The sequence below is a fragment of the Artemia franciscana genome, chromosome 12 (assembly GCF_032884065.1).
Source record: "Artemia franciscana chromosome 12, ASM3288406v1, whole genome shotgun sequence".
Taxonomy (NCBI): domain Eukaryota; kingdom Metazoa; phylum Arthropoda; class Branchiopoda; order Anostraca; family Artemiidae; genus Artemia; species Artemia franciscana.
Genome location: NC_088874.1, coordinates 31,792,173 through 31,809,894, shown reverse-complemented (window position 1 = coordinate 31,809,894; position 17,722 = coordinate 31,792,173). Strand labels below are relative to the sequence as shown.

The 17,722-nt window shown below is 34.6% G+C and overlaps 1 protein-coding gene and 1 long non-coding RNA gene across 4 annotated transcripts in view; both read left to right on the top strand.

Annotated features, from left to right (window-relative positions):
• The window catches only part of LOC136033997 (uncharacterized), a 501,602-nt gene that overhangs the window by 235,287 nt on the left and 248,593 nt on the right, over positions 1 to 17,722 (top strand). The window lies entirely within an intron of this gene.
• LOC136033989 (protein hobbit-like) overlaps positions 4,351 to 17,722 on the top strand; it is a gene marked incomplete at its 5' end in the record, with an annotated part of 45,289 nt that continues 31,917 nt past the window's right edge. Inside the window, 3 exon segments of the mRNA XM_065715024.1 lie at positions 4,351 to 5,004; positions 14,931 to 15,111; positions 17,264 to 17,459. Coding sequence (XP_065571096.1) covers positions 4,351 to 5,004; positions 14,931 to 15,111; positions 17,264 to 17,459 — 1,031 coding nt within the window.

Sequence of the window (17,722 nt, the reverse complement as noted above, 5' to 3'; positions counted from 1 at the left end):
TATATATATATATATATATATATATATATATATATATATATATATATATATATATATATATATATATATATATATATATATATATATATATATATATATATATATATATATATATATATATATATATATATATATATATATATATATATATATATATATATATATATATATATATATATATATATATATATATATATATATATATACTTAAATGGACCATGCTACTTCGAAAACTTTTGAACTGTAGCACTGAAATCGTCGTTTAGCACGCAAATTTAGGCAGCTGTAACACTTTAGGAATTGACTGCGGTGGCAACCCTGTTCAGTGGTTATATCTTAGGGAACAAAATAATCACCACTCTTAAATCCCCTGTCATCTTGAAAGATTAGTGAGGTTCTTTTTTATTATCGTTTTTTTTTGTATTAGAGATGGGGGACCCAGAAATTGGATTTAAAAACGATGACATGACTGCTTTATCATAATAGGAAAAAAAAAATAGCTGTCAATGTACCGTTTTCGATGAACGTTATCTGGTTGTGACCTGACTTTTTCCACGTAATACTTGTATTTAAGAAATAAAACGCCTGAAAACAAAAACTTAAACCTTAGGTTCGTCCTTGTTATAACAAAATTAGGCTAATATAAAATAGTACCATGTATGTTAATAAAAAAAATTGAATAAGTATCTAGTACCTTTCAGCGGTTATATCTTTGAGACTAAAATGATCAACACTCTGTCATCCTGACATTCTTTCAATTGGTAAGTTCTTTCATTGGTAAGTGAATTGGTAAGTTTCATTTCAGAATGACAAGCTCCCGTTCTTTCATTGGTAAGTTTTTTGTTGTTATATAGCAGAGATGGACGACTCCAAAATTTGATTTAAAGAACGGTGACGTGATTACTGTATTGTTATGTGAGTGAAAAATACTTGTCAATAAATCTGGACAGATAAAACTGACAGTCAGTGAGTCTAAGGGGTCTTCTATGACTTTTTCCTGCCTAAAAGTGTACCTATAACTAAATCAAACGGTCGCCAAATATACTGGTGACCGTTTGGCGGTTGCCAATGGTGGCAGCGAAAATGTTTGTGTTCTTTGCACAGATTAAAAAAGAATTAAAAAAAAATTAAAAATTAAAAAATTAAAAAGAATTAAAGGATTAAAAAAGAAGTCTGACAATTCATTTTTTTAAAATAAGTTTTGCACACATGAACTTGATTCTATTAATGTCTTACCTAGTTACTACATTATACATAATTATTACGTTAAACATATTCATTCAAGAATTACTTTAAGCTGGAAATGGTCTGTCTTCTCCTATACTATAAGTAAAAACTATATTTTAATCGTTTTGATTAAAAGTTTAAAATGAATCTTTTAATTGTAAGTGTATTCTGTTCTCTTGCGTTTGTAGCCATGACCTTGCGGTTTTTTTTGTGTCAAATATACCATGCAACTGTAATATGATGTATACCGTGAACTATACTGTATTATATACTGTATTATATTTCTCTTTTATTGCGTATAAAGAATCGTAGTCGGTAATACCGCCTAAAACTATTTATCGACGACAAATTTTGTGCTATTTGCTGGGCAGGAATCGAAACATTCGGAATTATCACTTTTTAACCAACATCTGCTTATGTAAGTCTAATTTCTCCACCTGCATTTACATTAAACTAACCACCTATGGACCCAAGTTTTCATTGATTCTTCCACATCCTTCATTACTTGCCATGTCTTAATTTCTTTACTACCTTTTACTACCTTTCCTTACTACCTTTCTTTTTACTATCTTTACTACCTATCTTGAAATATTGCCGCTTCCCGTGTTAGGTTGATTCAAATCTCCCCCACGCCATAAATTTCTAAAATTGTCCGAATTCGTGAAGAGTCTATCATTAAAGTGACTTTAATATTAAAGATATTAATATTATTAATATTAATATATTATATTAATTAATAATTAACAATAATTAATATATTAATATTAATATTAATGACTTCAATATTAAAGTGACTTTAGATATGCTGATTCTATTGTCATTGTTATTGCTAGCCTAATTATTTGTCTTGTTCAATACCGAAGTTCCTTAACGCATTTTTTCTCTTTACTGTTTTATCCACACGCTACATGTGTCTTTGATGCGTTTTCTGAAAAACGAAAAATACTTTCCATTATTATATTGTGCTGTGTTTTGCCTTAGAAATGGTCTCCATTTGAATTGTCTTATCATGCTGATCAGAAATATCGCTTGATGTTCAGAAAAAGTAAATCCTTGCAACAAAACACAGAAGAAGCACTTTATACTCATCAAATCTAAATAGATGTCTTGAATAACAAATAGGAATAATTAATTATGTGTTATTAACAAAATGATTCTTTTAAAATGTTATGCCCATTTCTTAATAATTCATATTGCCCGGAAAATAGATGGCATATTTTTTTCTATTTGAAAATTCTTAGTAAGGAGTAAGGACTAAGGAGTAAGGAGTAACTTCAAGTAAGGAGCGACATTAAAACATAAAACGAACAGAAAATTCTTCCGTATATGAAAGGGGTTTTCCCCTCCTCAACGCCTCGCTCTTTACGCTAAAGTTTGACTCTTGCTCAGAACTATAATTTCTGAAACAACAAAAAAACTTCAACGTAAAGAGCGAGGAGTTGAGGACGGGACAACCCCTTTCATATACGGAATAGTTTCTGTTCCTTTTAAGTTTTAATGTCGTTCTTTGCTTGCAGTTAAAAAAAAACTTGTTTTTAATTTAATTTCTGAACGTTTTTGAATCAATATATTTTGGCTCACCGCACATGAATATTTAAAACGAAATTTGCAAATTAATAATTTTTTGGCTAAATGGCTTTCTCATAGTTTTGTTCGGACGATTTCGAAAAAGGGGTGGGGTTGGAGGCCCAGTTGCCCTCCGTTTTTTGGCTACTTAAAAATACATCTAGAACTTTGTATTTTTTTACGAACGTTTTTATTAGTAATAAATATACGTAACTTACGAATTAACTAACGTAACGAACTTCTATATTTGTATATTTTTTATTACTTATATGGGGGGTTCGCCCCCTGGTCAATACCTCGCTCTTTACACTAAAGCTTGAATTTCATCCCAATTCTTTAAGAATGGCCCCTGAATCACAAAGGCCGTAGAATTAATAGTTGAAATTACTAAAAATACTTTGGCGTAGAGAGCAAGGTATAATGGGGAAGACGAACCCCCTTATATGCATAATATTTTCTGTTCGTTTTAAGTTTTAATGCTGCTCCTTACATCCAGTTGAAAAACTTTTTATTATTATTTATTTTCTCATTGTTTTTTTAATAATACTGGAAAATCCTAGGCCCCCTTCATGGAAATTCTCTTCCCTCATGATGAATTCCTCCATGGAAAGATCCTCCAATGCAACCCTCTCCCCCAACACATCCCCATCTCAACTTGAAAAGATCCCCTAAAAACGTATGTACACTTCCCAATAGCCATTGCTATATGTAAACAATGGTCAAAGTTTGTAACTCGCAGCCTCTCCCCCGGGGACTTCGGGGGATTAATTATTCCCCAAAGACATAGTTATTAGGTTTTTCGACTATGCTGAGCAGAATGGCTATCTCAAAATTTTGATCCGGTGACTTCGGGAAAAAATGAGCGTGTGAGGGGGTCTAGGTGCCCTCCGATTTTTTCGCTCACATAAAAAGGGCACCAGAACTTTTAATTCCTTTAGGATGAGCCCTCTCGCGACATTTTAGGATCATTGGGTCGATACGATCATCCCTAAAAAAAACAACTAAACACGAATCCGTGATCTGTCTTCTGGCAAAAAATACGAAATTCTACATTTTTGTAGTTAGGAGCTTGAAACTTCTACAGTAGAGTTTTCAGATATGCTGAATTGATGGTGTGATTTTTGTTAAGACTCTATGACTTTTAGGGGTGTTTCCTCCTATTTTCGAAAATATGGCAAATTTTCGCAGGCTCATAACTTTTGATGGGTAATACTAAACTTGATGAAACTTATATATTTAAAATCAGCATTAAAATTCGATTCTTTTGATGTAACTATTGGCATCAAAAATCCGTTTTTAGAGTTTCGGTTACTATTGAGCCGGGTCGATCCTTACTACAGTTCGTTACCACAAACTGTTTGATTGGTTGTTGAAACAGCCAATTACATTTTCAGTCGCAGAAAATCATTTTTTGGTTTCGTGTTTCCTAAAGTATTTTTCATGTCTAAAATATATCGTGTCATGTCGAGGTCTAGATACATTTGAAGTGTTGAATAATCGGATTTGTGGTTAGCCCAATATTCTATTTCTATCTTTTTCATGTTTGTTTTTTCGCAGAGCTTTCCGATCCCAGAACGTCATTATGGTTGTTTCCATGGAAACAAAGATGAAGTCTAGACAACCCGACCTACGACCAATCACCTTGCTGTATGGCAGTACTCTGAAATGGTTTGAAAACTTGAAATATATATTAACTGGTGTTTCTCGTCCAATTCGTCGCGGAAGAATCTTCAACAATTTACGCAAGCGCAAACCAAATCTATCTCGGCACTACAAAAGCATTAGACTAAGTCTTTCCCTTCATCGCTATGATATATGCTACTGGATGTCTTACTCAATGCAACGGGGTGTTGAACTTAGGTGTGGAGCGTTAACACTAAGCTCCGAGCACAATTTACTCCTAGTACCATGTGAAGATGGGCTAAGACGCCGACCGAGGGCAGAATGGTTCATTTCTTATATGAACTGTGATTTAAATGACTGTGAGGTGTATCTTCAAGCGGCGTTGAAAGATGAGGAAGATCCTCCTCTGAAAATCGTTGTGAATAAGCCTATAGAGAAGCAATATTTTTTGAGTGTTAGTCGGGTCTCCTACGGTAGAGAAGTTTCAGTGTCATCTGCTGTCTCTTACATAAGTGGCGTTGGACGAAACCTTCCAACTCATAGGCTTGTCGTCCATGATATGAAAAGTGCTTGGACAAAGAGTAACAGGTATGATCAAATCTCTATTATCCTAGCGAGGTAATTTTGGATTCATGAGTATGTCTACTCACATCGGCTCCTGTGCTTTCTGTTTCGCAAAGAATCTGTCTAGCCTTTTTTTTTTTTTTTGCAACAGTGACCCAAAAATTCCAAGTTCAATTTTCTAAAAAAATTGATGCTTAGTGGGAACGGAATATGTCAAGGTGGACTTACGACCTTCTAAGCAGGACATGAAAAGCATAAACAACGAAAATAATTAAAGCCTAATTGCACTCATACAGAGCTCCAATTATATTCAAAAAGTATTTAACGTAAGTACAAACACCTTTCGGTTTTTGCTTAATCCAAATAAAGTGAATGCAGGAATACGGACAATTATCTGTACAATAATAACATCATATATAAATTATCTCAGACTATTTCTTTTGGTATTTCTTCCCTGAATACAGCTTGGCACTTCGCCTTTTTTTAAAACCATATTCATAATCTTCAGTAGCTCATTCCTAACCTTGAAACCACCATACTTAATGGAGATCACTATTAATGGAAAATAAAAATTGAAAAAGAAGAGTGAAGTACATTATTAAGGTATTTACTAGTGAAAATACTAAATTAATATTCTCTCGTTTTTGAAATATCAACAAGTTCGATTCTTAATGTAATTAAATAAAAAAAACAAGTTTTTTTAACTGAAAGTAAGGAGCGACATTAAAACTTAAAACGAACAGAAATTACTCCTAATCCCTCACTCTTTACGCTAAAGCTTTTACTTGTTTTAAAAAGCAGAATTGTGGCAAAGAGTCAAACTTTCAACGTAAAGAGCGAGGTATTGCGGAGGGGAAAACCTATTTCATATACGGAGTAATTTCTGTTCGTTTTAAGTTTTAATGTCGCTCCTTACTTTCAGTTAAAAAAACTTGTTTTTTTTTATTTAATTTCTGAACCTTTTTGAATCAGTGCATGTTTTGATTTTGGCTCTCCGCAGAGGAATAATTAAAACGAAATTTGCATATTTTTTTTGGCTAAATGACTTTCTCATAATTTTGATCGAATGATTTTGAGGAAAAACAGTGGGGGAGGGAGCCTAGTTGCCCTCCGATTTTTTGGTTAATTAAAAAGGCAACTAAAACTTTTCATTTTTTACAAATCTTTTTATTAGTAAAAGATATACGTAACTTATAAATTAGCTTACGTAAAGAACTTTTGTATGCTCATGTTTTTATTACACATATGTGGGGGTTCGCCCCCTCGTCAGTACCTCGCTCTTTACACTAAAGCTTAAATTTCGTCCCAATTCATTAAGAATGACTCCTGTATCACAAAAGCCGTAGAATAAATAGTTGAAATTACTAAAAATACTTTAGCGTAAAGAGCGAGGTATTAGGAGGAGGTGAGCCCCTCATATGGGTAATAATTTCTGTTCGTTTTAAGTTTTAATGCTGCTCCTTACTTCCAGCTGGAAAAAAACTTTTTCATATTTATTTTTTTCATTTTTTTTAAATAATGCTAGTAAATCCTGCTCTCCCTACATGGAAATTTTCTTCCACTATGACAAGTTCCTCGATGGAAAGTTCCCCCAGAATATCCTCCTCTTCTCAACCCCTCCCCCAACCAAAAAATCCTCCTGAAAAAGCCTGTACACTTTCCAATAACCATTACTATATGTAAGCACTGGTCAAAGTTTGTAACTTTTAGCCCCTCCTACGAGGACTGTGGGGGAGTAAGTCGTCCCCAAAGACATAAGGTATTTCGACTACGTTGAATAAAATGGCTATCTCAGAATTTTGATCCGTTGACTTTGGGAAAATAATTAGCGTGTGAGGGGGCCTAGGTGCCCTCCAACTTTTTTGGTCACTTAAAAAGGGCACTAGAACTTTTCATCTCCGTTAGAATGAGCCCTCTCGCAACATTCTAGGACAAATGGGTCGATACGATCACCCCTGGGAACAAAAAAAAAAACAAATAAACACGAATCCGTGATCTGCCTTCTGGCAGAAAATAAAAAATTTCACATTTATGTAGATAGGAGCTTGAAACTTCTACAGTAGGGTTCTCTGATATCCTGAATCTGATGGTGTGATTTTCGTTAAAATTCTATGACTTTTAGGGGGTGTTTCCCCCTATTTTCTAAAATAATGCAAATTTTCTCAGGCTCGTAAATTTTGATGGGTAAGACTAAACTTGATGAAACTTATATATTTAAAATCAGCATTAAAATGCGATTCTTTTGATGTAGCTATTGATATCAAAATTCCATTTTTTAGAGTTTGGGTTACTATTAAGCCGGGTCGCTTCTTACTACGGTTCGTTACCACGAACTGTTTGATATTCATTAATAATATTTTTTTTATTATTAACTACATATTTTGTTTTACAAATGTAATTAAATACATAGTTTAAAAATTCCACAGAAGCGAGCCGGCATTTATTTGGTTGGTTGATATTTTGATGGTGAATTGGTTCAATTGGCGCTTTAAATGGTATTTAGAAATCAAATTCCTCAAAAGGGTCACCAAGAAGTGAGTTAGTTGATTAGAAGTGAGTTAGCGTAATGAATATATATGGGACATGTGTACTTTTGTCAAGGCTCTGACTTATAACTTGTTTCTTCAAAAAATTCTTTTTAATTGTACCAAGGTTGTTTTTATCATTATGGTATGTGGTTGCATCTTTCTAGCAGCTCTGAAAACCAAGCTGCCAAGCTTCTTTATTTTCTTTACTTTACAGGTCTTGTCTGTTGCTTTTGATGAAAAAGCTAGTGCGGACTGGTTCAACTCTCTCTATAATACTACATATAGTATTATACATATAGTATTACGTATATTATACATATAATATATAGTATTATACATATAGTATGCATATAGTATTACACATATAGTATACAAATAATATTATTATACATATAGTATTAGTTCTTATTATACATGTGTTGCATGAATCAAACCCTGTCCACTTTTAAGTAGTAGAGTTATTTCAGTAGATTTTTAAGTTCTTAAGTAGGCTAGGTTTTTAAGTAGAGTTATTTCGTTGGATTATTACATTGTCACATAGGTTGTATATTTAAAAAAAAAAAAGTTTTACATGGTTTTTACCCATGACTCCGTACATATTTATTCCCAGGGAGAGGGAAGCGTGGATCAAAAGAAAAAAAATTCAAAAGGGTCAAAAAACAAAAAAGCATTTTATTTTGACGCAATGTCTATTTATGTGTAGTATTAAGGCCTTCTGGAATGATCCCAGACAGGAATTTCCCTTATGTTCTGTGTAGTCAAGATTTAAGTCACGTTGGCTTTGGGGCGAGTCCCAGTCTTAAGAATGCTGAGAAATTCCAAGAATGGGCGAGATAAGGTGCAACTTTGTAAAAAAGAAATTTACTGATAGAGAAAGTGTTCCCTTGGTATTTTGCTATAACAAGTTGATTCTTAATGTAATATTCATTAATAATATTTTTTATATTATTAAGTACATATTTTCTTACAAATGCCATTGAATACATATTTTACAAGTTCTACAGAAGCGAGCCGTCATTTTGCTGCATTTTGTTGCATTCTTGATGCTCAGGCTTGAAAATGAATTCTTATCCATTGTACCCCCTCCTCATTCGTTTTTCTTGCTTTTTTGCTAAACAGTTTTGTATAAACGCACATTAAAATTTCAAAAACCAAATCTTATTTTGTAGTTCAAATCTGTCACATCTTCAAACAAACACGTTGTCAACACTAGAAAAAGTGGCACTAGGCTTACCCCTACCCCCTAAGAAACTCCTGTGGAAAATCCCCCTCGAAAGACACCCACAGAATCAGTTCCCCTCTTCCGGTAAAAACCTCTCCTGGCAAAATTGAGTAGCTACAGAGAAATTGTGACAAATAGGCTAATAATGAAGAAAAGAAGGACATTTTAAATATTCTGCCAATGTTTCAAAATATAGGTAGAATATTTGGTCTAGAATGTCTTAAATTATTTATATTTACAGTTTTATTAAGAATTCTTTTTTTGTGTATCTGGGGGGTTGATTAGTCGTAGCAGGAAAAAAAATAGTTTAACATTGTGGATGTATAGTTGATATAAACCCAGAAGGCAAACTTATTTCCGAAGACATGTCAAATTTTTTGAATAAAATACATACCTAAAATTTTAGATCGATATCAAAGGGGTTAGAGGAGGGTCGGTTAGAAGAAAAAGAACTGAAAGAGAAGCTAATTGTCTTCCAGTAGCATTCGGGCTTTAAAGAGGACACAAGAGGATTCCATTTTCAATCGAAAGATCCCCCTTCCAAGTTTATAAAACAGCTTCTTCCATTTGAAGTTGTGGGAAAAAGTTTTTGGCCCTTTTTATGGCACTTGGTATTAACCAAGTGACATATAGCAATCGCAAATTCTGTCGGTCTGTCGGTCCCGGTTTTGCTACTTTAGACACTTCCAGGTAAGCTAGGACGTTATTTCTGAAAAATTAGAAAAAATGAGGTAATTTTAACTTACGAACGGGTGATCGGATCTCAATGAAATTTGATATTTAGAAGGATATCGTGTCTCAGAGCTCTTATTTTAAATCCCGACCGGATCTGGTGACATTGGGGGGGGAGTTGGGAGGGGAAACCTAAAATCTTGGAAAACACTTAGAGTGGAGGGATCGGGATGAAACTTGGTGGAAAAATAAGCACAAGTCCTAGATACACGATTGACATAACCGGAACGGATCCGCTCTCTTTGGGGTATTGGGGGGGGGGGGGTAATTCTGAAAAATTAGAAAAAACTAGGTATTTTTAACTTACGAACGGGTGGTCGGATCTCAATGAAATTTGATATTTAAAAGGATATCGTGTCTCAAAGCTCTTATTTTAAATCCTGACCAGATCTGGTGACATTGGGGGGATTTTGGGGTAGGGGAACCTAGAATCATGGAAAACGCCTAGATTGGAAGGATCAGGATGAAACTTGGTGGGAAAAATAAGCAGAAGTCTTAGATACGTCATTTACATAATTAGAACGGATCCTCTCTATTGGGGGGGGGGGGGGTAATTCTGAAAAAATTAGAAAAAATGACGTATTTTTAACTTACGAAGGGGTGATCGGATCTTCATGAAACTTCATCTTTAAAAGGACCTCTTAACTCAGATCTGTTATTTAAATCTCAATCGGATCCAGCGTCATTGGGGAGGGCAGTTGGGGGGGGCGGAAATCTTAGAAAATACTTAAAGCGGAGAGATCAGGATGAAACTGGATGGTAAGAATAAAAACCTGTCTAATATACGTGACTGACATAACCAGACTGAATTTGCTCTCTTTGGTGGAGTTGGGGGGGGGGGGGTAATTTGAAAATTGAGGTATTTTAACTTACGAAAGGGTGACCAGATCTTAATGAAATTTGATATTTAGAAGGATCTTGTGCTTTAAAGCTCTAATTTAAATTCCGACCAGATCCTGCGGCATTAGGGGGAGTTGGAGGGGGAAACCGGAATTCTTGGAAAACGTGAAAATTGGGGTATTTTTATCTTCCGAATAGGTGAGCGGATCTTAATGAAATTTGATATTTAGAAGGGATTCATGTCTCAGAGCTCTTATTTCAAATCCCGACCAGATCTTTTGACATTGGGGGGAGTTGGTGGGGGAATCTTGGAAAACACTTGAAGTGGAGGAATCGGGATGAAGCTTGGTGGATAGGATAAGCAAATGTCCTTGATACGAGATTGACGTAACCGTGCTAGATTCGCTCTCTTTTGGGGAGTTGGGGGGAGGTCATCAGTGATTTGGCGAGTTTGGTGCTTCTGGACATGCTAGGACGATGAAAATTGGTAGGCGTGTCAGGGAGCTGCACAAATTGACTTGATAAAGTCATTTTCCCAGATTTGACCATCTGGGGGGCTAAAGGGAGAGGAAAATTAGAAAAAATGAAGTATTTATAACTTACGAGTGGGTGATCGGATTTTAATGAATTTTGATATTTAGAAGGGTATCGTGACTCAGAGCTCTTATTTTAAATCCTAACCGGCATTAAGCCTCTGATTTTCCTTTTCAATCAATCTATTGATTCTTAGAATTGTGTTAGATCTCATACCATATGAGCTCTTGGCTCTTAGCTCTTCTTGCCTCGTCACAAGTGCCATATGAGCTCTTAGCTCTTGTTTGAGCTATATTTTTAAGTAGAAACAATATTTGCCTCAATTTTCCTTTTGCCCAAGACTTATGGTTTAAATTAAAACACTAAAACACTCAATATCCGATCGAGTGAGCTATTACCACTCTATTACCACAAGGAGGAGGAATGAGGAGGGAGGGCCTCCTCGTATACGGAATAAATTCGGCTCGTTTTAGAGTATGATGTTTCTTTTTACTACCAGTTCAGTTCAACATGTCCACAGTTAAATTCTTCATGTCCCCAGTTAGATTCAACATGTCCCCAGTTTAATTCTTCACGTCCCCAGGCATAAACCAGAAATATTCCTAGAAATCCAGAGAGATTAAATATCAATTCTACATCCTTCATCTTCTTCCATAGAACTAATTCTATATTTATCTGAAGGCTTAATGAGAGTTAGAATTTAGGTGTTGAAATACAGTCTTTGGAGCATCTGCCGCCCCCACCTACAAAATGATCCACCACCCCCTTTCATAATAGCCGATGCGCACTTACACAGTATAGCATATAATTTTACGAAATATTAAGAAAATTACTTTAGTTAAATGAAGCTTTAAAATAAATGTCAGAAACATGAAATAAATGTCAGATACCATGAGGGTTTAAGAGGTAAAAAGGGATGGAGGAGGGGTTATTTTACTAATCAACTACTTTTTTCTCTTATAAGGGCACTAGAGACTTCTATGTCTGATCGAATGGCCCTCTCCTAGGTTTACATAACCACGCCTACCACATGAAGTGATGAAAGGAAGATGTGAGGCACATCTATGAAGTAACTCTAACGCGTTGCCTCTGATTCTACACTTTTTTTCTACTCTGATTTTACTCTGCATTAAGAAGGAAGGTATCACCATGCAGCACCCTTATTTAGGCTTAGTCTAAATGAAGGGAGGTGAGAGATTAGTTCCTACTCTCCCCCCCTCTCACCCCACACCCCTTCTTATATTTATTTGAAGGCCTAGGGAGATTTAGACAATTTGGACATTGAAATGCACTCTTTTAGGCCTCGTGTACCTCCACCCCCCGCCCGCAAAATGGCCCAACGCCCCGCCCCTCCTTTTTAATAGCCGACAAGTCCTACAAGTCCTTTTTATAATCTCATTTTAATATCATTAAAGCAATTTTTCACAGAACTGTATTTTTGTGTGTGTATCTAATCTTTGTGCTAACCTTAAAAATGGTGACGGGTCGAAATTATAGGTTGAGCTTTGGAATCAACATGGTAGAAAACCCTTGAGCGGAGCGGAGTTAAGCCCAATCCCCTTTTGAAAACTCGATAAAATCCTATTTTAGCGTTCATATCATTGGTGGATCACTTTCTTGTTTTTTTCTCTTATCGTCACTAGTTCTAGTAGAAATTGCTTCAAGAAAGTGGTTCCCTCTTTATCATAATCGAGCGAAGAACTTACTCTACTAGATGCATATATAATTAAACGCCTAATCATAAATACATAGTTTTTAACTTTCCTAGTTCACAGATAGAGTGAATGTACCTAGTATATTCACCCACAACAAAGTGCCTTGACCCCCCCCCCCGCCCCTCTTTCGGGAAAATACCAAATACACTTTATGCGAAACTTTTACGTTTTTACATAGTAGAAGGCTATTCACACATATTTTAATTTATTACTTTCAGTTTAGAAAAGAAGAAGTAGAAGATGACTGCTAGAGCCATGAACGCAGATGTTAGTTTACTATTTAACACTATTACCCTGTACTATTTTAGTGTTTTTTTTTTTTTCAAATATAACATCTTGACATAAAATCTAAAACAGTGACAACTTTTCAGTCCTTTTTCTGAAAAAAAAATATATAATTTTGAAAAACATAATACTTTTGTGATAAAATTATTTTCAGCCAGCCTCTGAGTTCAATATGATATTTTTGTTTTTGGCTATAATATATAAATACAAACGCAGATGTTAGTTTACTATTTAACACTATTACCCTGTACTATTTTAGTGTTTTTTTTTTTCAAATATAACATCTTGACATAAAATCTAAAACAGTGACAACTTTTCAGTACTTTTTCTGAAAAAAAAATATATAATTTTGAAAAACATAATACTTTTGTGCTAAAATTATTTTCAGTCAGCCTCTGAGTTCAATATGATATTTTTGTTTTTGGCTATAATATATAAATACAAGTTATTGTCAATATACTTACTGTCGAAAACTGCATGTATTGTCAGAATACGCACATTCCTGCCGACTGTAAATCTAAAATGATCTCAATTTTGTCATCTCAAATATTTATAGTTCAGCAATATAAAATCTTTAAAAACAACTCTTTGGAAATCGATCCTGATGTGAAAACTTCTAAAATCGATTCCTACTGTCTTAATAAAAAATTATCCCGTTTCAGAATTGAATTCTTTTATTTATTATTACTATATTCCACAAAGAAAAAAGCATTCGCTCTATCATAATAAAGTGGGAACCACTTTCTTGAAGCAATTCTCCTCTACTAGAACTAGTGACGATAAGAGAAAAAACCAGAAAAATGATCCACCAGTGATATGAACGCAAAATAGGCCTTCGCTTGCAATTAGTTGTGGCACTTTGTTGTGGGTGAATATACTAGGTACATTCACTCTATCTGTGAACTAGGAAAGTTAAAAACTATGTATTTATGATTAGGTGTTTAATTATATATGCATCTAGTAGAGTAAGTCCTCAGAAACCCGTCATTTAATTGAGAACCTTCCCCAAGTTTCCGATTTATTTCCTACTCTTTCACTTTCAGGGATCATCCTTGGCACAATTCAGTGATCATTGGCTGCCTTTTCTCTTGAATAAGTCCCTTAGGGTTCTTGACCAACAGAAATACTAGACTGCACTTTGATTGTTGGGTATTTAAGGAACATTGAACCCGGTAGAGTAAATAGAACTCTGAAAATTCTTCACTGAAAAATTATAAAGGCACTCTTTTTTGTGAAATCTCTCTTGTGTTTGATAAAATGCGTTTTTTGAATGAAAAACTCACAAAAATTAATTAGGAAATTCCACTTCTGCAAATACCTTTCAGCTTTTTTTTGTAAGCATGCAAAAATCGAAAATACTTCAAAAAGAAGAAAAAGATCAATATAAATGACCACTTTGGAGTCTTTTCCGATCTAAACCACAAACTCAAACTGTTCCTTCTCAGAAACTGATACTGAATATTCAGTTCAGCGTCCTAATTTATCATTTGTAACTAAAAATTTGATAACGAAAATATAACAGCTCAAAATAGGGTGAAACCTTTTAATCGACAGTGAAACAAATATAAAATTTTGACTGAATATTTTGGACACATATACAGTGTCCATTATCAGCAGTAAAACTAAAAGACATCAATAAAAACAACAAACTTTATAACCAATAAACTAATTACATATAGTTTATAGCTCTTATTTTTTTCAATGCAACAGCGAAAGCAAATCTCTTTGACCTTTTCGGTGCCGGTTCATTAGATTTATCTAAAATATCAGGTGGATTGAGGTCAAAGCTCTTAGGTGAAATGAAATTTACTTTATTTGACCTCAGTGAATTATCATAAATTGAATTCAATCAAATTCACCTGTATCTCTGCTTATGAAATTATTCCTGAACATTTTTTTTTAATTTAGATTGTTTTCCTGAAAATTTGCTTTAAACCTTAGTCCCTAGAAATCAAAGAGACATTCTCAAACAAAATACATTTTATTTTTTTTTTGAAAATGTCTCTCGATCAGGAGGAGAAAATCTATCAGAATAATGAATGTAGGAAGGGCCACATTTTGGGCTTTTTTCAGTTAAATGAACCTATTTTTCAGAGAGATGGTATTTGCGTTATACGACAGCTTAATTAAGGCGAAAATGTTGAAAGAAAATTTGTCACCGGATGTTTTAAATGTATTCCGCACTGAAAGCAATCCTAGTCCTTTGAAACCTCGTGGAAGAAATATGGACCCTTCACATGGCCTTGGAAGTCCGATTCCTGCAACGACTATTGGGGTAGGTAATATGACTATCATAGATGTAGGTTAGAGAACTTGAAGCCATTTAAAATGGCTAATGTTTGACTCAAAATACTCGTACTAAAAGTGGGCAAGTGATTCTGTTTTAAATAAAAAGTATAAAAATTTTACTAGTGCCACAAGCAGTGTAGCTGTCGTTAGTCAATTTAAAAAATATTTAACAGCATTATCGTTATTAATATCGTGGGCTAATTCGCCAAACTATGTCGCTCAGGCCACAAGGGTGCTTTAACTCCACACCAGAAGAAAATAACAGTAATATTTTTCTAATAGCCGCTAGATTATTGATTGCCCCTTGGATGTGGTTTAAGCAGTTCACCATTGTTTTGTCCATCTTCAGGCCAGCTTATACCGTTAACAAATGCACCTGAAAATAGAGGGAGATTCGCCTAGCAGTTGCCAGCTATCTGCAGCAAACAGAACTTGATCCTCAGAACCGGTATTAACAATTAAACTTCTTTATCCCATTTCGGATTGCTCCTCAGGACATCTTTTCTTGTGCCATAGTTGGCGTTATATATGTCCAGGGGAATTGCCCTCCCCAAGGCATGATTTGGTAGCCATCACTTGCTTTAATCCATCCAATTGTGGCAACTTATTCGCAGAACACCCTGCCTCATGGTCAGGCACTGAGCAGGTCGACCACTGTCTGGATGGTAACTGAAATTAGCAGTGATAGATTTCTATCTTTGCCTGCTACTCTTAGGGCATTACGAGTAGACTGCTACCACCGTGCCCATAGACAACTTGAGTTGTAGTCTTTGTATATAGGTTCAATAAACTCTTGCAGGTTAGAATATGATTTACTGGCTAAAATAGCATAAAAGCTAGCATAAGCACGTCAGAACAGTTACAATGATAAAACAGATGTTTGGGGATAAGTATAAAACAAAAATTTAAACCAATTATTAAAATGCGAAACAAAATAGGGAACAAAAGAGTTTTTGTACCTCATGGTCAACATTTGGGGACACAAGTCAAGTTGGGTATTTGGAGCTCTACGAGCATTAAGTCTTACATTAGGAAGGATTGGGGGATTTTCTTTGATGGGGGGAAGAAGGCGTCGATGATAGTCGCCGCTCTTGTGACCAAAGCTCATGGTAGGATGTGACGTCGTGATCCAAGTATTCTAAAATATGCGCTGTGGATCTTGGAAGTCTAACTTGCATTTATATCGACACTTTCGTTTGTTCTTTTTTTTCTCTTGTTTTTTTTTTCAAAGCTATTTTCATTATTTACAGGATCGTCCTTTTAATTCAGGAATCAAGATATGTCTTCATTTAGCCCTAATTACCAGTTTTTGATTATAGATAGTAGGCCAGAATAAGATTCTATTTCGATTCATTTAAGATTCTGGCCAATGAATCTTTTTTTTATATATATATACTTCACTATATTTTGTCTCTCATTTTTGTTTAAAACTTTAATTCAGAAAATACTTTTAGATTTGACTACGATTTATTTACATTTTATTTCATTATAGTATATTTTATCTTACTTTGTTTTCTATTTCATTTTATTTCTGACTTATTATGGCATACTACTTCATATATAGGGTTTTTGTATAATTATTTCGTTAAGCTGGGGTTTACGCAAGGTCTTGCTTGAACTTATATCTGGACAAAATCTGGTCAGCTGCCTCTTGCACTATGATCTGGCAGACGATTGAGCACCACACTGCTCCGTCTTTAATAGCTGGTGGAGTGACTTCCTACCATTTTTTATCCCAGCTTCGCCCGTGGATACAAACTTTCCAATTGGCCCCAGGTCCTTTTCGGCTTTATTGAATTAAACTTTTTTGTTAGTATTTCTTTTCGTCCCCATTTTGCTTGTTGTTTTCTTTTGTTTTCATTTTTTTGTTTTTCTTTTGTTTGCTCATTTTCTTTTGTTTTTATTTTTCTATTGTTTGCTTGTTTGTTGATTTCTTTTGTTTTCGGTTTTCTTTCGTTTGCTCGTTTGTTGCTTTCTTTTGTTTTCAGGTTTTTAATCGATAGCCTATTTTCTAATTTTACAGATTTAAACACCATAAATTACAAATTGGATACAATGATTTCCGCTGGTATACAATGATTTTGGCAATTCAAACTGATCTATCTATTTTGAAATTGGTTTTTCATTTATTATTTAAGGCAAGCATCACTACACCATCTCCAATTACTCGCCTCCAATCTGGACATGCTGCTGGAATGCTGAAGAAACTGATTGCTGAAGCTGACAGCAGTTCCGTCGTTTTTAGCGAAGATCCTGTCGCTGATGCGAATGAACCAGCGCTACAGGGAATTGCTGCATGTCAAACTGATGATGTCCTACATAATAATTGGCTAAGTATGATATAAAGAACTTTGTCTCCGACAGTACTAGTTTTAAACCCTTATTACCCTCTTAAGCGTAAAAGGCAAAATAAGAGTGCTTGTATTTGCATTTCTTGGAACTGCTGAGGAGAGTATTGGTTGGCAAACGTCTGCCGCACTGGAGGTAAATATTAAAACATAGAGCCGAGTGGAAAAAATAGTGGCAATTATATCTTTTTTCATATTTTGTTTATATGTGATCTAAATATTAATTAGGAAATTAAATGTACAAAAAGG